The sequence below is a fragment of the Schistocerca americana genome, chromosome 2 (assembly GCF_021461395.2).
Source record: "Schistocerca americana isolate TAMUIC-IGC-003095 chromosome 2, iqSchAmer2.1, whole genome shotgun sequence".
NCBI classification, from domain to species: domain Eukaryota; kingdom Metazoa; phylum Arthropoda; class Insecta; order Orthoptera; family Acrididae; genus Schistocerca; species Schistocerca americana.
The window spans coordinates 842268163-842292568 of record NC_060120.1 but is presented as its reverse complement, the minus strand read 5'-3'; the positions used below and the strand labels follow the sequence as shown (position 1 = coordinate 842292568).

The 24406-nt window shown below is 40.4% G+C and overlaps 1 protein-coding gene across 1 annotated transcript in view; it reads left to right on the top strand.

Annotated features, from left to right (window-relative positions):
• Positions 1-24406, top strand: part of LOC124595603 (2-oxoglutarate and iron-dependent oxygenase JMJD4) — a 141612-nt gene that overhangs the window by 82489 nt on the left and 34717 nt on the right. The window contains exon 4 of the mRNA XM_047134408.1: positions 19847-20114. Coding sequence (XP_046990364.1) covers positions 19847-20114 — 268 coding nt within the window. The remainder of the gene's footprint in view (positions 1-19846; positions 20115-24406) is intronic.

Sequence of the window (24406 nt, the reverse complement as noted above, 5' to 3'; positions counted from 1 at the left end):
ATGCTAGAATATTGCTGAAGTCTACAGGATCCATAGCAAATAGGTCTAACAGGGGATACATGGAAGCAACACATAGAAGACGTAACATATCTCCTAAAGAGATTGCTTACACTATGCTTGTCTGTCCTCCTTTGGAGCATTGATGCAAGTTATGAGACCCACACCACATAGGATTGATGGAGGAGATTGTAAAAGTTTAAAGAAGTACAGCTCTTTTGTAATATCGCGAAATAGGAGAGTGAGTGTTACAGATATAATAAGTGGGTAGGGGTGGCAGTCATTAAAAGAAAGGTGTGACCTTTTGCCAAAATTTTAATCACAATTTTTCTTCTCTAAATGCAAAAATATGTTGTTGACTTCCATCTACGTAGGGAGAAATGATCATAGTAATAAAATAAAAGAAATAAGAGCTTGCATAGAAAGATTTAGGTGCACATTTTTCCCACATGCTGTTTGAGATTGGAACGGTCAAGAAATAGTGTGAAAGTGATTCTTTAAAACCTTTTGCCGAACGCTTAAGTGTGAACATCACAATAATCATGGCGATGTAGATGTAGGAAATGGGTGCAAAACCATCCTTTTAAAACAAGAATAAGTGGATAAACATAATGTAAAAGTCAATGGGAGAGAGGTAAAATCTCTGAGGCTTTGTTGCCAACAAGTAGGCCATTTTGGAAGCTCTCATCTTGTCTGAAGCTCTTAATTTTGAAAGGGAAAGGAGGCAATGCGACATATCAGAAAGTTAAAAAATATGCATAACTGTATTCATTTTCGAGTTATGACTAATGTTTCTTCCGTACAGGTTACATGAAAGCTGACAGCATTCACACAAGCAGAATACACTGAGATCGTCCTGATATCAGAAGGGAGGAGCACCCATGTCAATGTCAATCACTGCCATCCGGACAGACCACTCACTACTCACAGTGTTGTGGTGAAACTTTTCTCAGATTCTATGAAGCTGGCTCTGCCTCAGAGAAAGCAAAAGCTGAACATTCAAAAATAACTGTAGATGAAGCAGCATCAACTGCAGTTTTGACAGCATTTAGTAAGAGTCCAGAGCATAGTACTCACTGCATCTTGCAGGAGACTAGGGTTAGCTCTTCATCAGTAATGAGAATTTTGACACCCTTACAAAATAAAAATGTTCCAGGATCTCACTGAGGACAATCCAGATTATTCAGTTCAGTTTTCAGAATAGGTAACACGTGAGCTGGATGAAAATCATAATTGCCCTAAGACATACTGCTTACAGATGCAGCTGGTTTCTGTGTGAAGTGTCGTCCTAACCGCCGCCTGCTTCACGTCTGCTGTGCAACGAGCTACCTTAATTTAAGTATTAACTGTATTTTTCTTACTTGTCACTTCTTCTTCCGTGTGTTTTTGCTTTTAGGAAGCTTTAATTGTCGAGTGCTATTAATAGTGTTCCATAGATTTCATGTTTGTTTTGAATACAGTCAGAGAGAGTCCCTTTAGTCAACCATTGTGCCAGTAGTGCTAGTGTTTGTTTTCAATACAGTCCAGAGACAGGTAGTGCTATTTTCATTGTTTTCTACAAGAAGTGGCTAGCAATCGCAGTTCAGTCAATAATCAGCCGCCTTTAGTGAATTAGCGGTCTAGTTAAAAGTTGATTAACTCTCTTCAGTAAATTGATTCCTTAGGATGGATAGGATGTGTGACTGCTGTGCACGGACGCAGGAGGAGCTGGCCACTGTTCGCGAACAGCTGAACGTGTTGATGGCCGCGGTCAGCTGTCTTCAGGCTGCTGCCTCGAAGTGTAGTGGCAGTGGGGAGTCTGGTGCGTCGCAAGGTACACCCCAGGTGTTACATGCTTCACCCACTGTCCCTGCTGTCGAGACATCTTCGCGGGTACCGGGCGCGGTTGGGCCACCCTCTCCCCAAGGGGAGTGGCGGGTTCAGCGGCGTTCGCGGCGCACGAGGCGGAGGGTAAATGTGGAGGCTGGCCGTGTGGCATCGCCCGCTCTGCCTGTGAGTGGACATGTGGCTGCTCCTTCAGCAAGGTCCGAGCAGGCACACGGGGGGAGGGGTTTATTAGTTATTGGGAGCTCCAACGTTAGGCAGGTGATGGAGCCCCTTAGGGAAATAGCAGAAAGGTCGGGGAAGAAGGCCAGTGTTCACTCTGCTTGCCGGGGGGTCTCATCCGAGATGTGGAGGAGGCCCTACCGGCGGCGATAGAGAACACTGGATGCACCCGACTGCAAATTGTTGCTCATGTCGGCACCAATGACTCCTGCCATCTGGGTTCAGAGGTCATCCTCAGTTCGTACAGGCGGTTGGCGGAATTGGTGAAGGCGGAAAAACTCGCTCGCAGGGTGGAATCAGAGCTAACTATTTGTAGTATTGTTCCCAGAACCGATCACGGTCCTCTGGTTTGGAGCTGAGTGGAAGGCTTAAACCAGAGGCTCAGACTATTCTGTGGAGATCTGGGGTGCAAATTTCTCGACCTCCGCTATCGGGCGGAGAAATGTAGGGTCCCCCTGAATAGGTCAGGCGTGCACTACATGCCGGAAGCAGCTACAAGGGTAGCGGAGTACGTGTGGAGTGCACATGGGGGTTTTTTAGGTTAGAGAATTCCCTCCCTAGGCCAGAAAGTTGGCTGAAACCAGACGTAAACAGTAATGAACTCAGATTGGAATGTATACCGCAGAGACAGGCTGGACAGTGAAGGGGGAGGCGTGTTTATAGCGATAAGAAGTACAATAGTATCGAAGGAAATTGATGGAGATCCGAAATGTGAAATGATTTGGGTGAAGGTCACGGTTAAAGCAGGCTCAGACATGGTAATTGGATGTCTCTATAGGCCCCCTGGCTCAGCAGCTGTTGTGGCTGAGCACCTGAAGGATAATTTGGAAAATATTTCGAGTAGATTTCCCCACCATGTTATAGTTCTGGGTGGAGATTTTAATTTGCCGGATATAGACTGGGAGACTCAAACGTTCATAACGGGTGGCAGGGACAAAGAATCCAGTGAAATTTTTTTAAGTGCTTTATCTGAAAACTACCTTGAGCAGTTAAACAGAGAACTGACTCGTGGTGAGTCAGAACAGGGAATCAGCGATCATAAAGTGGTTACGGCATCGATGATTTCAGCCGTAAATAAAAATATTAAATAAGGTAGGAAGATTTTTCTGTTTAGCAAAAGTGACAAAAAGCAGATTACAGAGTACCTGGCGGCTCAACACAAAAGTTTTGTCTCAAGTGCAGATAGTGTTGAGGATCAGCGGACAAAGTTCAAAACCATCGTACAATATGCGTTAGATGAGTATGTGGCAAGCAAGATCGTAAGAGATGGAAAAGAGCTACTGTGGTACAACAACCGAGTTAGAAAACTGCTGCGGAAGCAAAGGGAACTTCACAGCAATCATAAACATAGCCAAAGCCTTGCAGACAAACAAAAATTACGCGAAGCGAAATGTAGTGTGAGGAGGGCTATGCGAGAGGCGTTCAATGAATTTGCAAGTAAAGTTCTATGTACTGACTTGGCAGAAAATCGTAAGAAATTTTGGTCTTATGTCAAAGCGGTATGTGGATCAAAACAAAATGTCCAGACACTCTGTGACCAAAATGGTACTGAAACAGAGGATGACAGACTAAAGGCCGAAATACTAAATGTCTTTTTCCAAAGCTGTTTCACAGAGGAAGACTGCACTGTAGTTCCTTATCTAGATTGTCGCACAGATGACAAAATGGTAGATATCGAAATAGACGACAGAGGGATAGAGAAACAATTAAAATCACTCAAAAGAGGAAAGGCCGCTGGACCTGGTGGGATACCAGTTCGATTTTACACAGAGTACGCAAAGGAACTTGCCCCCCTTCTTGCAGTGGTGTACCGTAGGTCTCTAGAAGAGCGTAGCGTTCCAAAGGATTGGAAAAGGGCACAGGTCATCCCCGTTTTCAAGAAGGGACGTCGAACAGATGTGAAGAACTAAAGACCTATATCTCTAACGTCGATCAGTTGTAGAATTTTGGAACACGTATTATGTTCGAGTATAATGACTTTTCTGGAGACTAGAAATCTACTCTGTAGGAATCAGCATGGGTTTCGAAAAAGACGGTCATGTGAAACCCAGCTCGCGCTATTCGTCCACGAGATTCAGAGGGCCATAGACACGGGTTCACAGGTAGATGCCGTGTTTCTTGACTTCCACAAGGCGTTCGATACAGTTCCCCACAGTCGTTTAATGAACAAAGTAAGAGCATATGGACTATCAGACCAATTGTGCGGTTGGATTGAGGAGTTCCTAGACAACAGAAAACAGCATGTCATTCTCAATGGAGAGAAGTCTTCCGAAGTAAGAGTGGTTTCATGTGTGCCACAGGGGAGTGTCATAGGACCGTTGCTATTCACAATGTACATAAATGACCTGGTGGATGACATCGGAAGTTCACTGAGGCTTTTTGCAGATGATGCTGTGGTGTATCGAGAGGTTGTAACAATGGAAAATTGTACTGAAATGCAGCAGGATCTGCAGCGAATTGGCGCATGGTGCAGGGAATGGCAATTGAATCTCAATGTAGACAAGTGTAATGTGCTGTGAATACATAGAAAGATAGATCCCTTATCATTTAGCTACAAAATAGCAAGTCAGCAACTGGAAGCAGTTAATTCCATAAATTATCTGGGAGTACGCATTAGGAGTGGTTTAAAATTGAATGATCATATAAAGTTGATCGTCGGTAAAGCAGATGCCAGACTGAGATTCATTGGAAGAATCCTAAGGAAATGTAATCCGAAAACAGAGGAAGTAGCTTACAGTACGCTTGTTCGCCCACTGCTTGAATACTGCTCAGCAGTGTAGGATCCGTACCAGATAGGGTTGATAGAAGAGATAGAGAAGATCCAACGGAGAGCAGCGCGCTTCGTTACAGGATCACTTAGTAATCGCGAAAGTGTTACGGAGATGATAGATAAACTCCAGTGGAAGACTCTGCAGGAGAGACGCTCAGTAGCTCGGTACGGGCTTTTGTTAAAGTTTCAAGAACATACCTTCACCAAAGAGTCAAGCAGTATATTGCTCCCTCCTACGTATATCTCGCCAAGAGACCATGAGGATAAAATCAGAGAGATTAGAGCCCGCACAGAAGCATACCGGCAATCCTTCTTTCCACGAACAATACGAGACTGGAATAGAAGGGAGAACCGATAGAGGTACTCAGGGTACCCTCCGCCACACACCGTCAGGTGGCTTGCGGAGTATGGAAGTAGATGTAGATGTAGAGAAGGGAGAGGTAAATAAACAGAAATTTAGATACTGGTAATATGTCAACATTTTCTGGATGGATCCATTAAAGATAGCTAGTATATTGAAAGTGGTGGTTTGGTATGGCATATGGGGTTCCCATATTGTTGGGTCCTTCTTTATTCAGGATACACTGATAGCAGTCCTTTATCTGCAAGTATTGGAACAGATGTGCTGCCATCGCTTCTGTCTGAAGACAGGACATTTCCAAATTTCTTTCAACATGATAGTGCCCCACCTCATCACAGGCTAGCCATGTGGGGATAGCTGGATATTCTGTTGCTCCAAAAATGGATACATCATAGAGGTCCCATGGAGTGGCCACCACATTCTCCAAATTTAAGATCATTTGATTTTTATCTTTGGGGACATGTGGAGACAATTTTGTATGTGGTGAAAATCAAAACCATTGCACACTTCATGGAGCAGATTTTTACGCTTGTGCTCAAATTCCAGTACGTGTTTTGGTTAAACTCTGTGAGGAATCAATGAACTGGATAACAGTGACCTTACAACATGGTGACAACACATCAAGCACATCCCATAGCCTCTATGTGTTGTCATTAACATCTGTACAAAAGTGACATAACTCGAGAATGAATAAAGTATGTTCATATGAAAGATACCATTGTTTTCCTTGTGTAAATCTCTGTCTGTTTGGTATGTTATATGAACCCTTCCCATTTGAAATTACAAGATTCAGATTTTTTATTTGCCATTGACCACATGCAGTGAAATAGGCATAAATGATGTCAAGATACATAAGAAGTTACTATATTAGCTAGTGTTTACATTACAAGTACAAATTATTTACGCTACATTAATCAATTGTACAGTATTGCAATCAATTTCTGTTCTACAAGTATCCAAGAATTCTGTACGACTGTTGTATGGATTGTCTATTAATCATTTGTTCAGTTTACTTTTAACGTCATTGAAAGGTGTATTGAGTGTGTAGGTGGTAATTTGTTAAATAATTTCAAACAGTTCACTTTGTGGGAGTTACATCCACGAAAGCAGCTTGAGAAATGGCCACCATGTTGATAACAGCCTCAGCAGTTTTCCCACTCTACCATCTCATACTGCTTGACTTTTAAGTTTCGTCCATCCACCTGTTTTGGTTTTAGAATGGTAGTTCCATGCCAATGGACCATTCTGTACATTTAGTCAACAGTGTACCAGATTTTGAGTCACACTTTATCTTCAGTGCATGATTTGGTTTGTTCCCTTCAAAGAGGACCATGTATATTATTACCTTATGGGTACTAACACTGCAATGGCATGAATATCATGATTGAAATTAGTGATTTTAATCCTCATTAATACATAATGAAGGGCTGTGCCCACCATCCCCTCTCATTCTTTAGCTGAGTCACTTTTTGTAAACATTTGCATATGTTTTCATATGTGTGAGACATATGAATTCTATATTATGGAAACTTCAAGGCATGACTCAAAACATGTGCATTCTAAGACAGAAAAACAACTCTCCACGAAGGAATTATCCAAATGGGATGGTAATCAGTGGATTTAATGTACATGTACAGAAAAAAATCAGAAAATTCAAGCCAATGATGCATTGATCCACCTCTGACCCTTATGAAAGCAGGTATTCAGCCTGGCACTGATTGATAACATTGTTGGATGAACTCGTGAGGTATAGCATGCCAAATCCTGTCAAGTTAGTGTGTTAGATCATCAAAATCCCAAACTGGTTGAAGGGTGCTGCTCATGATGTTCCAAATGTTCTCAATTGGGAATAGATATGGCAACCTTGGTGACCAATTTAGAGTTTGGTAGGTGTGAAGAAAAACAGTAGAAATTCTCAAATGTCCCTAAGCACTATGGGACTTAACATCTGAGGTCATCAGTCCCCTAGACTTAGCACTACTTAAACCTAACGAACCTAAGGACATCACACATATCCATGCCCGAGGCAGGATTCGAACCTGTGACTGTAGTAGCAGTGTGGTTCCAGACTGAAGTGCCACAGCAGCTGACTAGAAATTCTCGCTGTGTTCTTGTTGGCATTATCTTGTTAAATGTAAGCCCAGGATGGTTTGCCATGAATGACAATAAAATGAGGTTTAGAATTTAGGTGACATACCGTTGTGCTATGAGGGTGCCACAGATGACAACCAAAGGGGTTTTGCTGTGAAATGGAATGGCACCATAAATGATCACTCCTGGTTGTCAAGCCATTTGGCTGGTGACAGTCATGTTGGCTTCCCACTGCTGTACGTGTTGTCTCCAGATGCATCTTCATCCTGGAATCTCATTGACTGGAGTAGAATGTCCTCAGTGATGAGTCCTGCTTCGTATTGAATCCTGATGACCAGTGATAATTCCTTCGGGGTCTGTGCCATGTTTTTTTCTTTTCATTTGTCCCCCCTTGGAGAGTATTTTATTCATTCTTAATAGAATATTTGGTCTCTTTAGTGTGATGCTAAATTACATATTTAGAATAAGAAAAAACTATAGCATTCAGATCTGTTAGTTCCTTCTTGAAAGACCAGTAAAGGATATGTTCTGGAAAGTTGGGAAGAAGGGGCAGATCACTCAGAACCCTGGATGAGATGTATCCACCTGTTGTAAGAATGATAGGGAGACAAAGATGGAGGGCTATGTGTTAGAGTTCAAGACTAAGGATAGTACATTGATAAGCTCTGTTCTGGGTTCAGTCCGTGTGTGATAGGAAGACAGAGTGAGAAATAGAGATGGGTTGAGAGGAAGAGAAATGAGAAGTTGAATGAGTAGTGCAATTAAGAATAGGGAGGAAATCTGAAAAAGAGTTGAGGATAAACCAAAGACAGAGTTAAAGATGAAAATAAAAAGTGAAAAGAATGAAAGTGAGTGAAGGAAAAAGAGGAAGAAAAAGAAATATAAAAAACGGAAAAAAGAACTAGAGTAAGAAGTTGGTAGATAAGGAAATACTGCCAATGAAAAAATATAAATAAATAAAGGGACTGTTAATTAATTTTAAATCCAGGAGGGTGGTCTAATGTTTTGGATGACTTGAAGTGGTGAAGTATGTGTGCAAACTTCAAACTTCTTTAACGATACGACTTACTTGAGATGGTCATCCGATTTTCCTAGCTGGTTAGCCTGCTGCTACAAACTCCCTTTTCTTCTTCTCTTCAGCATATTGCTGGGAACAGGCATTTCTCAAGACTCTTGCTACTTATAAAAATAAGTAGACGTACACAGTTTCTTTTGCTTCACTTAATGACGTATATTTAAACATCAAACTTTTACGAATCTCACTCTCCACATGAATAAATACTGTTAAGTAAGTCTCCTCGTGCGTCCAAACATTAGAAGCACAGTTACATTTACAACAGCGTTGGCTGGCTGACCAGGACTCTATTATACAGAAATCATACACTTCTCTTGCCTCTAGCAAGTTCAAGTTAAAAGTTACTACAAATCTTTTTTCACCTCAACTGTTTTTGTCACTAACAATAGTCACAGTTTTAAAACAGCACAGAATAACACAAGAGTTCCTCGGTTCTGCTGTGTGCTTTCATTACAACTTCAATGGCACGACCGACAAGTACTTGTCAGTGCCATTCGACCACCGTGTCTACCGTCTTCTCACAATAAACTTCGAACCTGCACACAGAGACAGGTGACATGCAGTAGATAGGGTTTCTTTCTCCCACTCACATCTAAAATATCGTGTGTTCGAGATTGTGGAAGGCCGAGTGGTTTTAGAATTTATACTGAAATCCTCGAAGCACTACATATCCCCCCCTCCCCCCTGCCTCAGATCGAACATGCGATATTTTATACAAACATTATGTACATTAATATCACACATAATAATAATTCACATTTCAACAATATGAATTTCTTTTCAATCGTAAATTTCAGGTGTTTATGACACATGAGTAATTTACTTTCTGTTCTCACCTTTTGTACTAGCAAAGCTGCAAATCTATCTTACACCTCACATTCACTTTTACAATACATCATTTAATCCCTGGAGTCCTCCTCTACTTCTCAACTCCTATACCTTTAGTATATACTATGTCTACCTATAATTCAAGTATCAGTATCCTACTATTCATCAATTTATCAGAGTATTTGTTACACTGACTTTTCTTAAATAAGCATCTCGATAAACTCCAATCTTGCTTGCATTCTCTTTCATTACTCATGCCTCCTTTTTATATATACTTGATGTAGGATCATCATAGTGTATATATAAAGATTGACGAAGAAAAAGAAGATAGCCCGAAAGACAGAAAACCCTTCCCACCCCCTTCCCCAGGATCCCTACCTCGCAGGTACTTGAGTGAGACGCCAGAGGAGGTTTGGTGTTAAATTGTCTCCTATAGAACGGACATTCCCACCTTCATCGTTGAGGTCCCAGAAGGAAATCTTAGCAACCCTATGGAAATGGCAAATGATGAAGAATCAGGCACACTTGTTTGTGAGGGTTGTTTGAAAGGTGTGATGTGTGTTTTTTTAGTCAGTCATGATTTACGTGTTCTTGTAAATCATGCTTTTATCTACAATACCCACCCCTTTCAAACTTAATACAAACCCTCCCATTTATATCACATCTCACAAAAGGTGTAAAATATTCTATACAAAATAGAAAATCTATATACTATGATATATTAGTTGTTCAACTAGTCACACAATATTATATTTTCTCCAAACATAATATTCCATTCAGTTTACTTTATCTAAATATCACTTTTTATCTGTGATTCTCTAGGATTGTTTTTTATTTGACTGTCATATCTGGTTTTCTAATATATAAGATTATAAGATAAGATTTTAGGAATAGATGACAGAATAGTTTAAGATTTGCAAGGAATTCGGTGCAGGAAACTATTTTGGAAGAAACACAAAAAAAAACTCGGGATCTGACAGTCGTCACTCCACCTGTTAACTCAGAATGTTAACGTCCCTGGGGGCTGTACAACTATACGTCCTTTACATTGTACTTTCCCTTTTCTGATCTAGTTATAGGATCCACTAAAAATAATGTCTTGGGATGTATTACATTTTGTGCTCGGTATGGTCCTTCATATTTTTGGAAAAACTTGTGTGTCTCTTTCTTCAGGGCAGAGCTTTGAAGACGTTGTTTGACCAGAAATAGGTCATTGACCTTGCACTGAGCTTCAACAGCTTTTCCATTATGTTTACTTACTCTTTTTTGTGTCTTTTCAACTAAATTCTATAAACTATTTCCTGGTTTATTTTGTAATTCACACTCGGTTGTTCAGGCCAACTAAAATATCTAATGAGAGGTTCTCCTACAACGGGTTTGCCTATTACTTCTAAAGGTGTCAACCCAGTCAATAAATGTGGTAATTCATTTAGAATAAGTTCAAAGTCTTTAATTTTCGTTGCCCATAAAGTATGTTTTTTATGGCAGTAGGTACGGCATAGTTTTCCAATTTCCTTCATTGCTCATTCACACGGATTTGAGTATGTGATATAGTTGGATATTAACACTTGACAAATACCTTCCCACACTAGAAATTCTTTAAATTCATTGCTCACGAATTGCGGACCATTATCCATAAGAATCCATTTTGGTTTACCTACTTCTAGATGGTATTGTTGTAAACAGTGTATAACTGTCTGCGTATTTGCTTTTTTGATGGGATATAGCTTAACATATTTTGACCGACACTCTATGATGACCAAAATGTATGACACTCCTCCCTTTGCTTTTGGAACTGGTCCAAAAAAATCTGCTGCTGTGAGATCGTGTAAGACTTAGGAATAATCAGATAAATTTTGTATTTCACATGAGCATATTCTCTTTCATTTTCTGACAGATTTCACAAGTTCTAATCAAAGATCCTACTTTATGCACTAGCTTCTTAAAATAATAAAACTTATTCATATGGGTTATACACTTTTTGATTCCAAAGTGTCCATATCCTGTATGAACATACCACACAAGCACATCTTCCAATACCTTCGGAATGCATAAGCGCCAATGTTGTGATATTGCGCTGTCTCTCCAAAACAAATTGTGACCTATAACTTTCAATTTTCCTACTTGATTAGGAGGTAAGGAATTTCGGATTCACATAGAAAACATTTCTGTAAAATAGGGATTACAATGGATATTTTCTGTTTTTCTTTGAGCCATCTCCTGTACCCTGATGTTTGGATATTCTACTGACGTAAAATTAACTGCAAAAATAATGCCAGGTCCTTCCGTACATTTTCATTCTTCCATTCCTATGGGTAACCTAGACAAAACATCCAGTACAATATCCTCGGAACCTTTTACATATTGTATTCTGATGTATTCCTGTAGGAAAAGCATCCATCGCATTAATCTACTATGTAACAATCGACTAATCATTCTAAAGGATAGAGCTTGATGATCTGTATAAACATGGATTTCTGACCCCCATACCAGTGTTTGAAATTTATGGATACTCCACACAATTGCCTACAGTTCTTTTTCAGTAGCCATGTAATTTAATTCATGCTTATTTAGACTACAGCTAGCAAAAGCTATGGTTTGGTGTTCTACATCTACATCTACATCTATTTACATCTACATGGATACTCTGCAAAAAACATTTAAGTGCCTGGCAGAGGGTTCATCAAACCACCTTCACAATTCTCTATTATTCCAATCTTGTATAGCGCGTGGAAAGAATGAACACCTGTATCTTTCCATAAAGATACATTATTTACATCCCACTCTCCTTGGAAAATTTCTGCAGCAATACCGTAATCAGATGCATCTGTTGAAATTTTAAATGGTTCGCCCATAACTGGATGATGTAATAGGGATGATTCGACAAGTGCTCTTTTGAAGTTTTCAAACACATCATTTGCCTCTTGATCCCAAATCCATGGTACTCCCTTCCTTAATAAACGTAAAATTTTTGGGTCATTCAGTTCTTGGCCTCATATGTATGGCCAATAATATCCTGCCATTCCTATAAATCCCTTCAACTGTCTTACATTTCTAGGGTGTGAACATTCTTTAACAGCTTTGATGGATTCAAAGTCCAGTCTAATTCCCTGCACCCCTACAATATGACCTAAAAACTTCAGCTCTTGGCGAGCAAAGTTTCACCATAATACCTATTGGTAAATTTGAGCTTCATAAGAATAAAATTCACACTTTGCTTATAAACATTTAACTTCCCGTAAGTATCTCGTATCAAATCACGTTAGAAACAAATTCGAGTCCAATTAGAAAAGAGTTGGCTTAACAGCCATCTCTCTACTATAAATGTATTGTAAAATATGTCTTGCTTCCAGCATGAGGTAAGAGTTTTTTCACACTTCAAAATCTCAATTGTTCTTTTGTCGATAACAGTAGTCACAATTACAAACAGCACAGAATAACACAGAAGTTCCTCGGTTCTTCCATGTGCTTTCACAATGACTTCCATGGATCGCCTGACAGGTACCTGTCGGTGCTGTTCAACCGCCGCATCGACATTTTGCTCATGACTGATTTCACACCTGTACACACAGACAGGTGACATGCAGTAGATAGGGTTCCTTTCTCCTGCTCACGGCTAAAACATTGTGTGTTCGAGACGGTGGAAGGCTGAGTGGTTCTAGAATTTACGCAGAAATTCTCGAAACACTACAGTGGGTTGTTGTGAGAATATGCTTAAGAATAAGTTCCTTTATCTGAAGCTCAGGGAAAATTGGTCCTAAGCAGTATAGCAAGCACTCAGGTCCCTGAGTCATGATGCGATGGGGCATGGGCATTGCTGCAGGAAAGTTTTTCCTCATCTGTGATTCCAGACCAAAAGACGGGGGCAGTGGGGAGGAGACTGCTTCTGAGCACTAGGAATGCTTAATCCATGCAGCCCTTGAAACAGTTGGCATAGTACGGAGTCAACCTGGTTCCTTTAATTGCCCCCCCCCCCCCCCCCCCCTCTCTTGATTTGTTTGTAGGTTTGGCCATCCAACAATGTGAAGTAGTTTGTGTGTGTGTGTGTGTGTGTGTGTGTGTGTGTGTGTGTGTGTGTGAGACAGAGAAAGAGAGAGAGAGAGAGCTCTGAACAATGATGTGGAAGTGTTGATCTACCAGCACCAGATGCATTCAACAGTGAAATCCTACTACAATTGGGCAGCTGGGATAGTTGTTTTTGTATATTTTTAGAAGTAAGTTGAAGGTCAGAGTGTGGTCAGACGGGTTCAAGAGCTCTACTGAAGTAGTTGTGAGAGTAATAAGGTTTTTAGGATTGTCTATAGCTCAGTCTGGAAGGAAGGAATTGGGTTATCAGGAACAGTTTTTGTACATTGAGGTGTCCAAAAGATAATGAAGTCCCTCTGCCACATTCTCCTCTGCCCAAGTACCTCAGTGGAGCAGCGTTTATCCAAAGGAACGATACTGACAGAGAAGCCTGTCATCAAATTATGGATGAATTAGGAGTTAGATTAAGTAAGGTTTTTTAGGCTTTGATACAGTTTTTTTCAGGAAGAATTGGCAGGCAATGTTTGAAGTGAGGAATTTCTGGACTGCATGGACAGGGTACTTTTGGAGAAGAGGAGGGAGGTCTCTTTGGGATTTGGATTGGAATTCTTCATGGCAGGGTTTGATGCTCTGGCAGTGGGTTGGAACTGGCCAGTGAAAAGGCATTTCCAATTGAGAGTACAAATAAATGGGATGAGATCCTTGTCCAAGGCAGTGGGATTGAATTTGGCTGGGAAATTAAATGTTATGCCTTGTGAAATAATGGGCTTCCTTTTATTGGAGAGCAGTCTGGATGAGAGGTTTAGGACTGAATTGGGGCAGGGATTGTAAGGTTCTGGAGCTGTGATTGGCCTTTGGCCTGATAGTATATTACCCAATTATAAGATGACCATGAATATAAGACAACACACTTTTTTTAAGAAATTCATTGAGAAAAATTTATTTTTAATGTATACTGACTAATTAAAATTCTGAACTTTCTCCGCCTAAACAGTTAACTTACACCTACTCATTTTTTGAATGACAAATCTGGGGGAAAAAACCTCATCTTACAATCAGGTAAATATTGTATATGCTAGGATTGGGAGGTTAAATATGGCGATCAAAATACACTAGTTGGATAGGAGAGGGAGTTGTTGTGGATAGTGGATATGAAAGGGACACCACTTTTGAAGTATTTTAGTAACAGGGTGCATCCACAGTTGGTGTGAAGTGTTTTGTTCAAGTTTATGGCTGGCTTCAAGAAGAATTACACTGAGGTGTATTATGGGTGGAGGTTACACTAAACAACCGAACTAGGTTAATAATTGGCTCCTTTTACCGACCTCCCGACTCAGCAGCATTAGTGGCAGAACAACTGAGAGAAATTTTGGAATACATTTCACATAAATTTTCTCAGCATGTTATAGTCTTAGGTGGAGATTTCAATTTACCAGATATAGACTGGGACACTCAAATGTTTAGGACGGGTGGTAGGGACAGAGCATCGAGTGACATTATACTGAGTGCACTATCCGAAAATTACCTCGAGCAATTAAACAGAGAACTGACTCATGGAGATAACATCTTGGACCTACTGATAACAAACAGACCCGAACTTTTCGACTCTGTATGTACAGAACAGGGAATCAGTGATCATAAGGCCGTTGCAGCATCCCTGAATATGGAAGTTAATAGGAATATAAAAAAAGGGAGGAAGGTTTATCTGTTTAGCAAGAGTAATAGAAGGCAGATTTCAGACTACCTAACAGATCAAAACGAAAATTTCTGTTCCGACGCTGACAATGTTGAGTGTTTATGGAAAAAGTTCAAGGCAATCGTAAAATGCGTTTTAGACAGGTACGTGCCGAGTAAAACTGTGAGGGACGGGAAAAACCCACTGTGGTACAACAACAAAGTTAGGAAACTACTGCGAAAGCAAAGAGAGCTCCACTCCAAGTTTAAACGCAGCCAAAACCTCTCAGACAAACAGAAGCTAAACGATGTCAAAGTTAGCGTAAGGAGGGCTATGCGTGAAGCGTTCATTGAATTCGAAAGTGAAATTCTATGTACCGACTTGACAGAAAATCCTAGGAAGTTCTGGTCTTACGTTAAATCAGTAAGTGGCTCGAAACAGCATATCCAGACACTACGGGATGATGATGGCATTGAAACAGAGGATGACACGCGGAAAGCTGAAATACTAAACACCTTTTTCCAAAGCTGTTTCACAGAGGAAGACCGCACTGCAGTTCCTTCTCTAAATCCTCGCACAAACGAAAAAATGGCTGACATCGAAATAAGTGTCCAAGGAATAGAAAAGCAACTGGAATCACTCAATAGAGGAAAGTCCACTGGACCTGATGGGATGCCAATTCGATTCTACACAGAGTACGCGAAAGAACTTGCCCCCCTTCTAACAGCCGTGTACCGCAAGTCTCTAGAGGAACGGAGGGTTCCAAATGATTGGAAAAGAGCACAGATAGTCCCAGTCTTCAAGAAGGGTCGTCGAGCAGATGCGCAAAACTATAGACCTATATCTCTTACGTCGATCTCTTGTAGAATTTTAGAACATGTTTTTTGCTCGCGTATCATGTCATTTCTGGAAACCCAGAATCTACTATGTAGGAATCAACATGGATTCCGGAAACAGCGATCGTGTGAGACCCAACTCACCTTATTTGTTCATGAGACCCAGAAAATATTAGATACAGGCTCCCAGCTAGATGCTATTTTTCTTGACTTCCGGAAGGCGTTCGATACAGTTCCGCACTGTCGCCTGATAAACAAAGTAAGAGCCTACGGAATATCAGACCAGCTGTGTGGCTGGATTGAAGAGTTTTTAGCAAACAGAACACAGCATGTTGTTATCAATGGAGAGACGTCTACAGACGTTAAAGTAACCTCTGGCGTGCCACAGGGGAGTGTTATGGGACCATTGCTTTTCACAATATATATAAATGACTTAGTAGATAGTGTCGGAAGTTCCATGCGGCTTTCGCGGATGATGCTGTAGTATACAGAGAAGTTCCAGCATTAGAAAATTGTAGCGAAATGCAGGAAGATCTGCAGTGGATAGGCACTTGGTGCAGGGAGTGGCAACTGACCCTTAACATAGACAAATGTAATGTATTGCGAATACATAGAAAGAAGGATCCTTTATTGTATGATTATATGATAGCGGAACAAACACTGGTAGCAGTTACTTCTGTAAAATATCTGGGAGTATGCGTGCGGAACGATTTGAAGTGGAATGATCATATAAAATTAATTGTTGGTAAGGCGGGTACCAGGTTGAGATTCATTGGGAGAGTGCTTAGAAAATGTAGTCCATCAACAAAGGAGGTGGCTTACAAAACACTCGTTCGACCTATACTTGAGTATTGCTCATCAGTGTGGGATCCGTACCAGATCGGTCTGACGGAGGAGATAGAGAAGATCCAAAGAAGAGTGGCGCGTTTCGTCACAGGGTTATTTGGTAACCGTGATAGCGTTACGGAGATGTTTAATAAACTCAAGTGGCAGACTCTGCAAGAGAGGCGCTCTGCATCGCGGTGTAGCTTGCTCGCCAGGTTTCGAGAGGGTGCGTTTCTGGATGAGGTATCGAATATATTGCTTCCCCCTACTTATACCTCCCGAGGAGATCACGAATGTAAAATTAGAGAGATTAGAGCGCACACGGAGGCTTTCAGACAGTCGTTCTTCCCACGAACCATACGCGACTGGAACAGGAAAGGGAGGTAATGACAGTGGCACGTAAAGTGCCCTCCGCCACACACCGCTGGGTGGCTTGCGGAGTATAAATGGAGATGTAGATGTAGATGTAGGGAGCACGAAGATCCAGGTGCTGGATGGTCGAGGATTCTGAACAGACAGTAGTTGGGAATGGTGGTTGGCAAAAGCATTGTCTAGATAAAGGACGAGGTTGATAAAAGCAGTTTGGACTTAGGGATGGATATGAATAAAATCTTCCTTTTTAAACTGATTTGGAAACAATATTTACTAGAACTATCCAAGTGCTCTATAGTGAGACTTTTCCACACAAGTTTTCTCATACAAGACAGCTGAAACCTTACTGTTCACCACTGCAGAGTGTTAATCAGAAAATAATTGTTGTGAACATTTCTGTGCAGTTATTCACACTGCAGATCCCATTATCACTTTCTAACTGTAAATTGCAATTGAAATGTCAAGTGAAGTTTCAGTTTCTAGAATGATGAAGTACTGACATTCTGTTGGTTTTTAGTCTTCAGTCTCTGCTCCACGTAGACAATCTCAACAGGTTAACCACTTCTGTAGTTGGGCCATCTGGCTTATACAAGATGAGACAGTTAAAACCAGACATGCTAAATATATTGAGAATGATTGGGTATGTTGAGGTGTAGGTGTTACTGAGCTCAAGGGGACAATGTGGCAAATTTTCTGGCATACACAAGCAATTTTTAGTGTTTGTAGCTGTCAGATTATACACCAACTTTTAAAAAATAGAACTGTATATTTTTCTGTGATGCTGCAAAGAGCGTTCAAAGCAGACATCAGTGACTCATGTGTGGAGCTGGTATATGATACAGTTGCTTCCACAATTGGTCCTCAGTGATAACCTCACTGTTGAACACCCTTAAACTCCTTCCTTCTATAGTTGGCACTGCCTCTGATGGGATAGGATATGCCTGTAATGGAAATGGAGTAGGATGCGCTGGGTCGGTGCATTGGACAGATCTTGCACCTTAATTTTCTACTGGTATATGATGTTTTTGTCAAGGTGTGGTAGACTGTGTGGGCTGTGAATTCCATTTTTGGAGGGGTGGGTAGGATTGTGTATATATTGGTCCTTATTTCCAGACATGGTAGTAAGAATTATACTGTTGAACCTTAAGAATGCAGTTTTGTTGTTTTTCAGTGTTAATCAAAACTTTTTTTAGGACTTGAAGTCTGATTTCATCAGTGTCTCATGCAATTTGCACCATTTGTTGTAAATTAATTGTAGTCTCTATAAATTAATTGTAAAAGTCACTGGAATGTGCTCACACAAGATCACTGGGAGTGTCTTTTATAATTTGAATTTTTCTAGTATGATATCTTGGTTGACTCAAACTAGACTGTGAAGTATTGTTGGTGTTGTGCCATAGAGTCTGTCAAAATAAAAACGTCAAAAAACCTACAGCTGGAATGGAGATTCGAACATAATCAAGATTTGGGTTCAGACACTCAATTTATTAAGATCTCATAGCCTGTCTGCTCCATCTGAGTTGACAAAATCTGAGAGAATATGTGTTCATGGAATAACAGTGCAGTCTCCAAAATCACAAATTAGCATTAAAGGGCATAGCAGAGCCAGGATTCTAACTCTGCTGTAAATAGCAATGCGGCACCAACAGTACTTCGCAGTCTGGTTGATATCCAGGCGGTGAGTGTGCTTAATACCATAGTCCACGGCACCTGAAGAAGATGATTGGTTTGCTCATCAAAATTTCATGTAGAAAAATGCAATCAAAAAGTTGGGTTAATACCTGGCACACTGTGAGGAGGAAGGGGGAAATAGGCTATTTTCAACATTCCATTAGCTACTTCCGTCACAACAACCACTGAATACACCTGCAGAATGCTGTAGAATATGAGGTGGTCCCCTTTAATCTCAAGATGAAAATGTGATTCAGTACCCTAAAGCTGCCCCTTTCAGTAAAGTGTGAGTGAAAGTTGGTTCCCGGGTTCGATTCCCGACGGGTTCAGGGATTTTCTCTGCCTCGTGATGACTGGGTGTTGTGTGATGTCCTTAGGTTAGTTAGGTTTAAGTAGTTCTAAGTTCTAGGGGACTGATGACCATAGCTGTTAAGTCCCATAGTGCTCAGAGCCATTTTTGAGTGAAAGTTGGTTTGCACTCATCCCACAATGCCAAATCAGAAGCCAGTCTGCAGCAGGTAGGGAGAAGGTAGACAGGGCTAAGGAATAAAGTACGCTGATGTTAGAGATGGACAACAATGAATTTATTGTTAAAGGCTGCTGGTATGTTGGTTGGAGATGAATTTCAGTAGTTGACTTATTAATGGAAATCAGGATATATTAATTTCAAAAGACAGTTACTAGTGAGAAATGACAATGTAATTCAGTACCTAAAGACAGTCATCTTGTGTATAATTTTCTTACGAAGTGAAGTGTGTTACAGTTATTTACTGAAGCATTATACTCTATAAAACTGAGGCAGTTTTAAAATTAACAGTGCTATAAAGGCACATTTGATTAATGTTTGATGATTTAATTATTTTCACATTAAATAGAAAACTGCAAAAAAGTAATGAATGTTCACATTTCAAAGGTTTATGAATATGTTTATCACAAAATACGCAACATCATCAGCGAGAAAGATACAGATGTATGATACAAGTAATAGTACAATATTGGATATACAGTAGATAGTAAAGAAAATAGGAAAAAAACAAAACAGTAACCGTATTTGTGACTTAAATAAATTTGTACCTTGTTAAATTCATCATCAGTTATTCCAAGTCTGTGAGGTTGTCCACATGCACTGAGGAGAGTCAAAACTAATAGCTGACAGCACAGTATATTAAATTGTTTTAGTGGTACAGGAACTTGAAACAATACTGTTTGTATCTGCTCTTAAAATAATCAGTATTTGATATACGTATTAATGGACAATATTTTTCTTTTGTAGGACTCCATTTCATGCTGATGTATTCACATCATTTAGTTGGTCTGTAAATATTTGCGGTCAGAAGAGATGGTTGCTGTTTCCTCCAGGACAGGAAAGTTTTTTAAGAAATAAGTTTGGGAACTTACCGTATGACTGTACAAGTGATGAACTTAAAAATGAAGATTTGTTTCCAGAATATAAAAAATTAAATCCTCCATATGAAATATTACAGCAAGCCGGTGAAGCAGTATTTGTTCCTTCTGGCTGGCATCATCAAGTTTGGAACATGGTGTGTAATCCAGACATCTAATATGCAGAAATTTTATACCTAAACTGTAAATAGAAACATAAAACTTGAAGTCTGCCTCATTATAAAAGAACCTCTTCTTTCTTTGTGTACAAGTGGGACCACATGTGTCAGATAAATTTATTTTGGCATTCTAGATTCTAATATTTTTGTGTCTTTTCACTGTTACCTCTAATTTATTTATACAAAAACTTTTGAGTGTCATGGTAGATTGTGTTTTTTTATTGTAATATTTTTGTGTCTTTTCGCTGTTACCTTTCACTGATTTATACAAAAACTTTTGAGCGTCATGATAGATTGTGTTTATATATTTACAAGTGCAATATTTCCACCTTTTTCCACTCATTGACAAGTTTGTTCTAAAGATGTATTCAGTACCCTACAATCATGATGAAATGTAACTCATACAAAGCCGACTGCTGTGTTGTAATATTGTGTTTTGCACATGGTATAAGCATCATATCATGTTCCAGTGCCCCCTTCAACAGTTGTGCATACACATTCTTTATCTCAAATTCCATCTTTTATGGGTTTATTCTGTGAGTCTGTTAGTAAGCTTAAACTTACCAAACCAAAAGCTCCAGTCACAAACTTCCAAATAGCTTCAAAGGGTTCAATACATTTTATCCCAATTTTTCTCTCATTACAAAACAAACCACCTTTGGCCATTGTAGTTTCAGTTTAAAATAGAACTTGTAATTCTTGTACTGTAACAGATCCTGAAACAGAAAAGAATCAGTAATATTAATTTCAAGTTAGTCACCAGGTGTTTACTGTTGAAAAATACATTTTACCAATCAGAATGCAGCCCCATTGTGAGTGCTGTTTGCAAGCACTGAATGACTTGGCTGCTGTTTGCAAGCAGCTACAAATTGCTCTGTTTGCTGTCAAATTACTGGAAGATGTTGTGTATGGGTGTACTGGGTGAACTACAGGGAGTCACATATCAGAGACACCAAAAATACCTCGAATATGATACTCTCTTATGGATATTGCATCCTCTGTAGGAAGTAAAGGACCTGTAACTATTTGACATATAAGTTCTGAGTGGTGAGTAAGTGCCTTATTGACAGGTTTGAGATGATGTCTCCAACTCATACTGAAGCTGAGCCAGTGTTAAACACTTCATCTGAGCGGAAGCCAGCTGTGTCCCACATCAGGGGGGAGCCAGGGGGAAGTGAAAGCAAAAGGCTAGGGGTCAAATAATCATTGGCATTTTATTTTTTTATTTAGTCCAAGAATCATTTTTAGTCCATTGTTTGTTCTTATACTGTAGCACAATGGTAAACATAATTAATTTACAATTACAGCTGTCATTGTGACTGCATGGTCAACACAATCGAAGTGCATAATAATATTAATTGACAAATCGACATATTACATTGCTTTTAAATTTATAGCAGAGGTTAGTAAGAGAGACTAGATGATAAACACAAAGTAATTTATAGTGTGAAATGATGTAAAACATAATTATAATGTAACTGGCTAGACAGAAAAAATCTACTACTCACCAAGCAGCTGCAAGAGAACACACACATAAAAGAAGGTTATACTTGTACAAGCTATCAGAGCCAATGGCTCCTTTTTGCAGCAGAAGGGTTGAAAGGCAAGGAAGAGGGTTGAAGGAAAAAGTCTGGAGAGTTTAGGAAAAGGGGTAGAGTTCAGAAAAGTCACCCAGAACTGCAGGTCAAGGGAGACTTACCAGACGCAATGAGAAGGAAAGATTGAGTGTTGGGGACTGCCCCGTACGAGATTTGAAAACCAGACAGCTTAAAGGTGGAAGACAGGGTAATATACAAGATAGAGATAACTGCTAAAATGTCATGCACAAGTAACAGGGGTGGAAAGCTAAGTGCAGTGTGCATAACAGATGTGGGAGGGGGATAGCAAAAAACAGACAGGTCAGAAAATGAAAGATATGGAAAACCGAAACGGAGTGAAGAAAGGAGTAGTTCCTGAAGAAATGCTAATATGGAAGAAATTAACGTAAATTAAGGCCAAGTGGGTGGTGAGAACCAAGGACATGTTGTAGCGCTAGTTCCCACTTGCAGAGTTCTGAGGAACTGGTGTCTGGGGGGAGAATCCCGATGGTGCATGTGATGAAACAGGCACTGGGGCCATGACTGTTATGTTGTAGAGCATGCTCTGCAATCGAATATTGTGTGTTGGGGGTATACACCCTCTGCCTGTGCCCATTCATCCTAACTGATACCTTGGTGTTAGTCATGTGATGTAAAAGATCAAGCAGTGTTTACGTAACGGCTGGTATATGACATGTCATTTCACAGTTGGTTCTCCCTTTGATAGTATGTTTTACCAGTTACAGGGCTGGTATAAGTGGTGTAGGTGGGTGAATGGGGCAAGTCTTACACCATGGATGGTCACAGGGGTAGGAGCCATAGGGTAGGGAGATGGGTGCAGAAGGAATAGGGTCTGACGCGGATATTGCAGAGATTGGGAAGACAGTGAAAGCTATTCCAGGTGTGATGGGAAAAACATCAGACAGAATCAATCTCATTTCAGAGTACGACTTTAGGAAATCATGGCCTTGTCAAAGTAGTTGATTAATACATTCAAGACCAAGGTAATACTGAGTGACAAGTGGTGTGCCCAGAAGTTCTTTTTTAGAAGTATCAACAGTACCAGGATTGGATTCGATGGCCCAGAAAATCAGCTTTTGAACTAGGCCAGTGGGGAAATTACATCCAGTGAAGGCTGAGCTGAGTGTGGTGGTGTATTACTGTAAAGAGCCTGCATCCAAACAAATATATTCGCCTTGAATGCCAAGGCTGCAGGGAGGAAAAGTTTGACATGGAAAGGAATGCAACTGTCAAAATGTAAGTACTGTTGTTTTCTAATAGTTTTAAAATGAACAGAAGTGTATCTGACCCTTGGTGAAGATGAGGTCAACTTAATGAAAGTGGCATTGGATTCAGAATAATACCATGTAAAATTTAATTGGCAGAATATATTTAGAGATTCCAAGAATTTTAACAGATCAGCCTCGCCATAAATCCCTACAGCAAAGATGTCATCAGTGTACCTAAAGCAAACTAGGGGCTGAAGATTTATGGATCCTATGAAAGCCCCTTGCAAGTGGCCCATGAAAAGGTTAGCATGGGAAGGAGCCATCCTGGTTCCCGTGGCTGTGCTCTTGATCTGTTTGTTTGTCTGCCCTTCAAAGATAAAGTAATTGCCGGTGAGTATAAAGTTGATTGAAGTAAGCAGGAAGGGCATCATAGGTTTGGAATCAAGTTGGTGCAGATTGAAGATATGTTCAGCTACAGACAGACAAAATACATGGGAAATGTTGGTATAGAGGGAGGTGGCAATGAGTGGTGGCAAGCAAGGTGTGTGGTCAGAGTGGGACAGACACAGATTTCAAATGATCTAGGAAATTGTCTGTGTCTTTAATATAGGAGGGAAGCCTGTATATTATGGGTTGCAGGTGCTGAACAACTAAAGCAGATATACAGTGAAGAACCAAAGAAACTGGTACACCTGCCTAACATCATGTAGGAGCCCCGCGAGCTTGCAGAAGTGCCTCAACATGACGTGGCATGGACTTATTTAAAGTCTGAAGTAGTGCTGGAGGGAACTGATACCGTGAGGCTGAATCTGTAAGAGCAGGAGGGGGTGACGATCTCTTATGAACAGCACATTGCAAGGCATCCCAGATATGCGCAATAATGTTCATGTCTGGGGAGTTTGGTGGCCAACAGAAGTGTTTAAACTCAGATGTGTTTTCCTGGAGCCACTCTATAGTAATTCTGGATGTTGGGGCATCGCAGTGTCCTGCTGGAATTGCCCAAGTCCATCGGAATGCACAATGGACATGAATGGATGCAGGTGAACAGACAGGATGCCATATACATGTCACCTGTCAGAGTCATATCTAGACGTATCAGGGGTCCCATATCACTCCAGCTGCACATGTCCACACCATTACAATCCTCCACCAGCTTGAACAGTCCCCTGCTGACATGCAGGGTCCATGGATTCTCCATACCGTACACTCCATCCACTCGATACAGTTTGAAATGAGACTTGTCCGACTAGGCAACATGTTTCCAGTCATCAACAGTCCAATGTCAGAGTTGACGATCCCAGGCAAGGTGTAAAGCTTTGCGTTGCATTATGGAGTCATCAAGACTATACGAGTGGGCATTTGCTTCCAGAAGTCCCTATCAATGGTGTTTTGTTGAATGGTTTGCACACTTACACTTGTTGATGGTCCAGCATTGAAATTTACAGCAATTTGTGGAACGATTGCA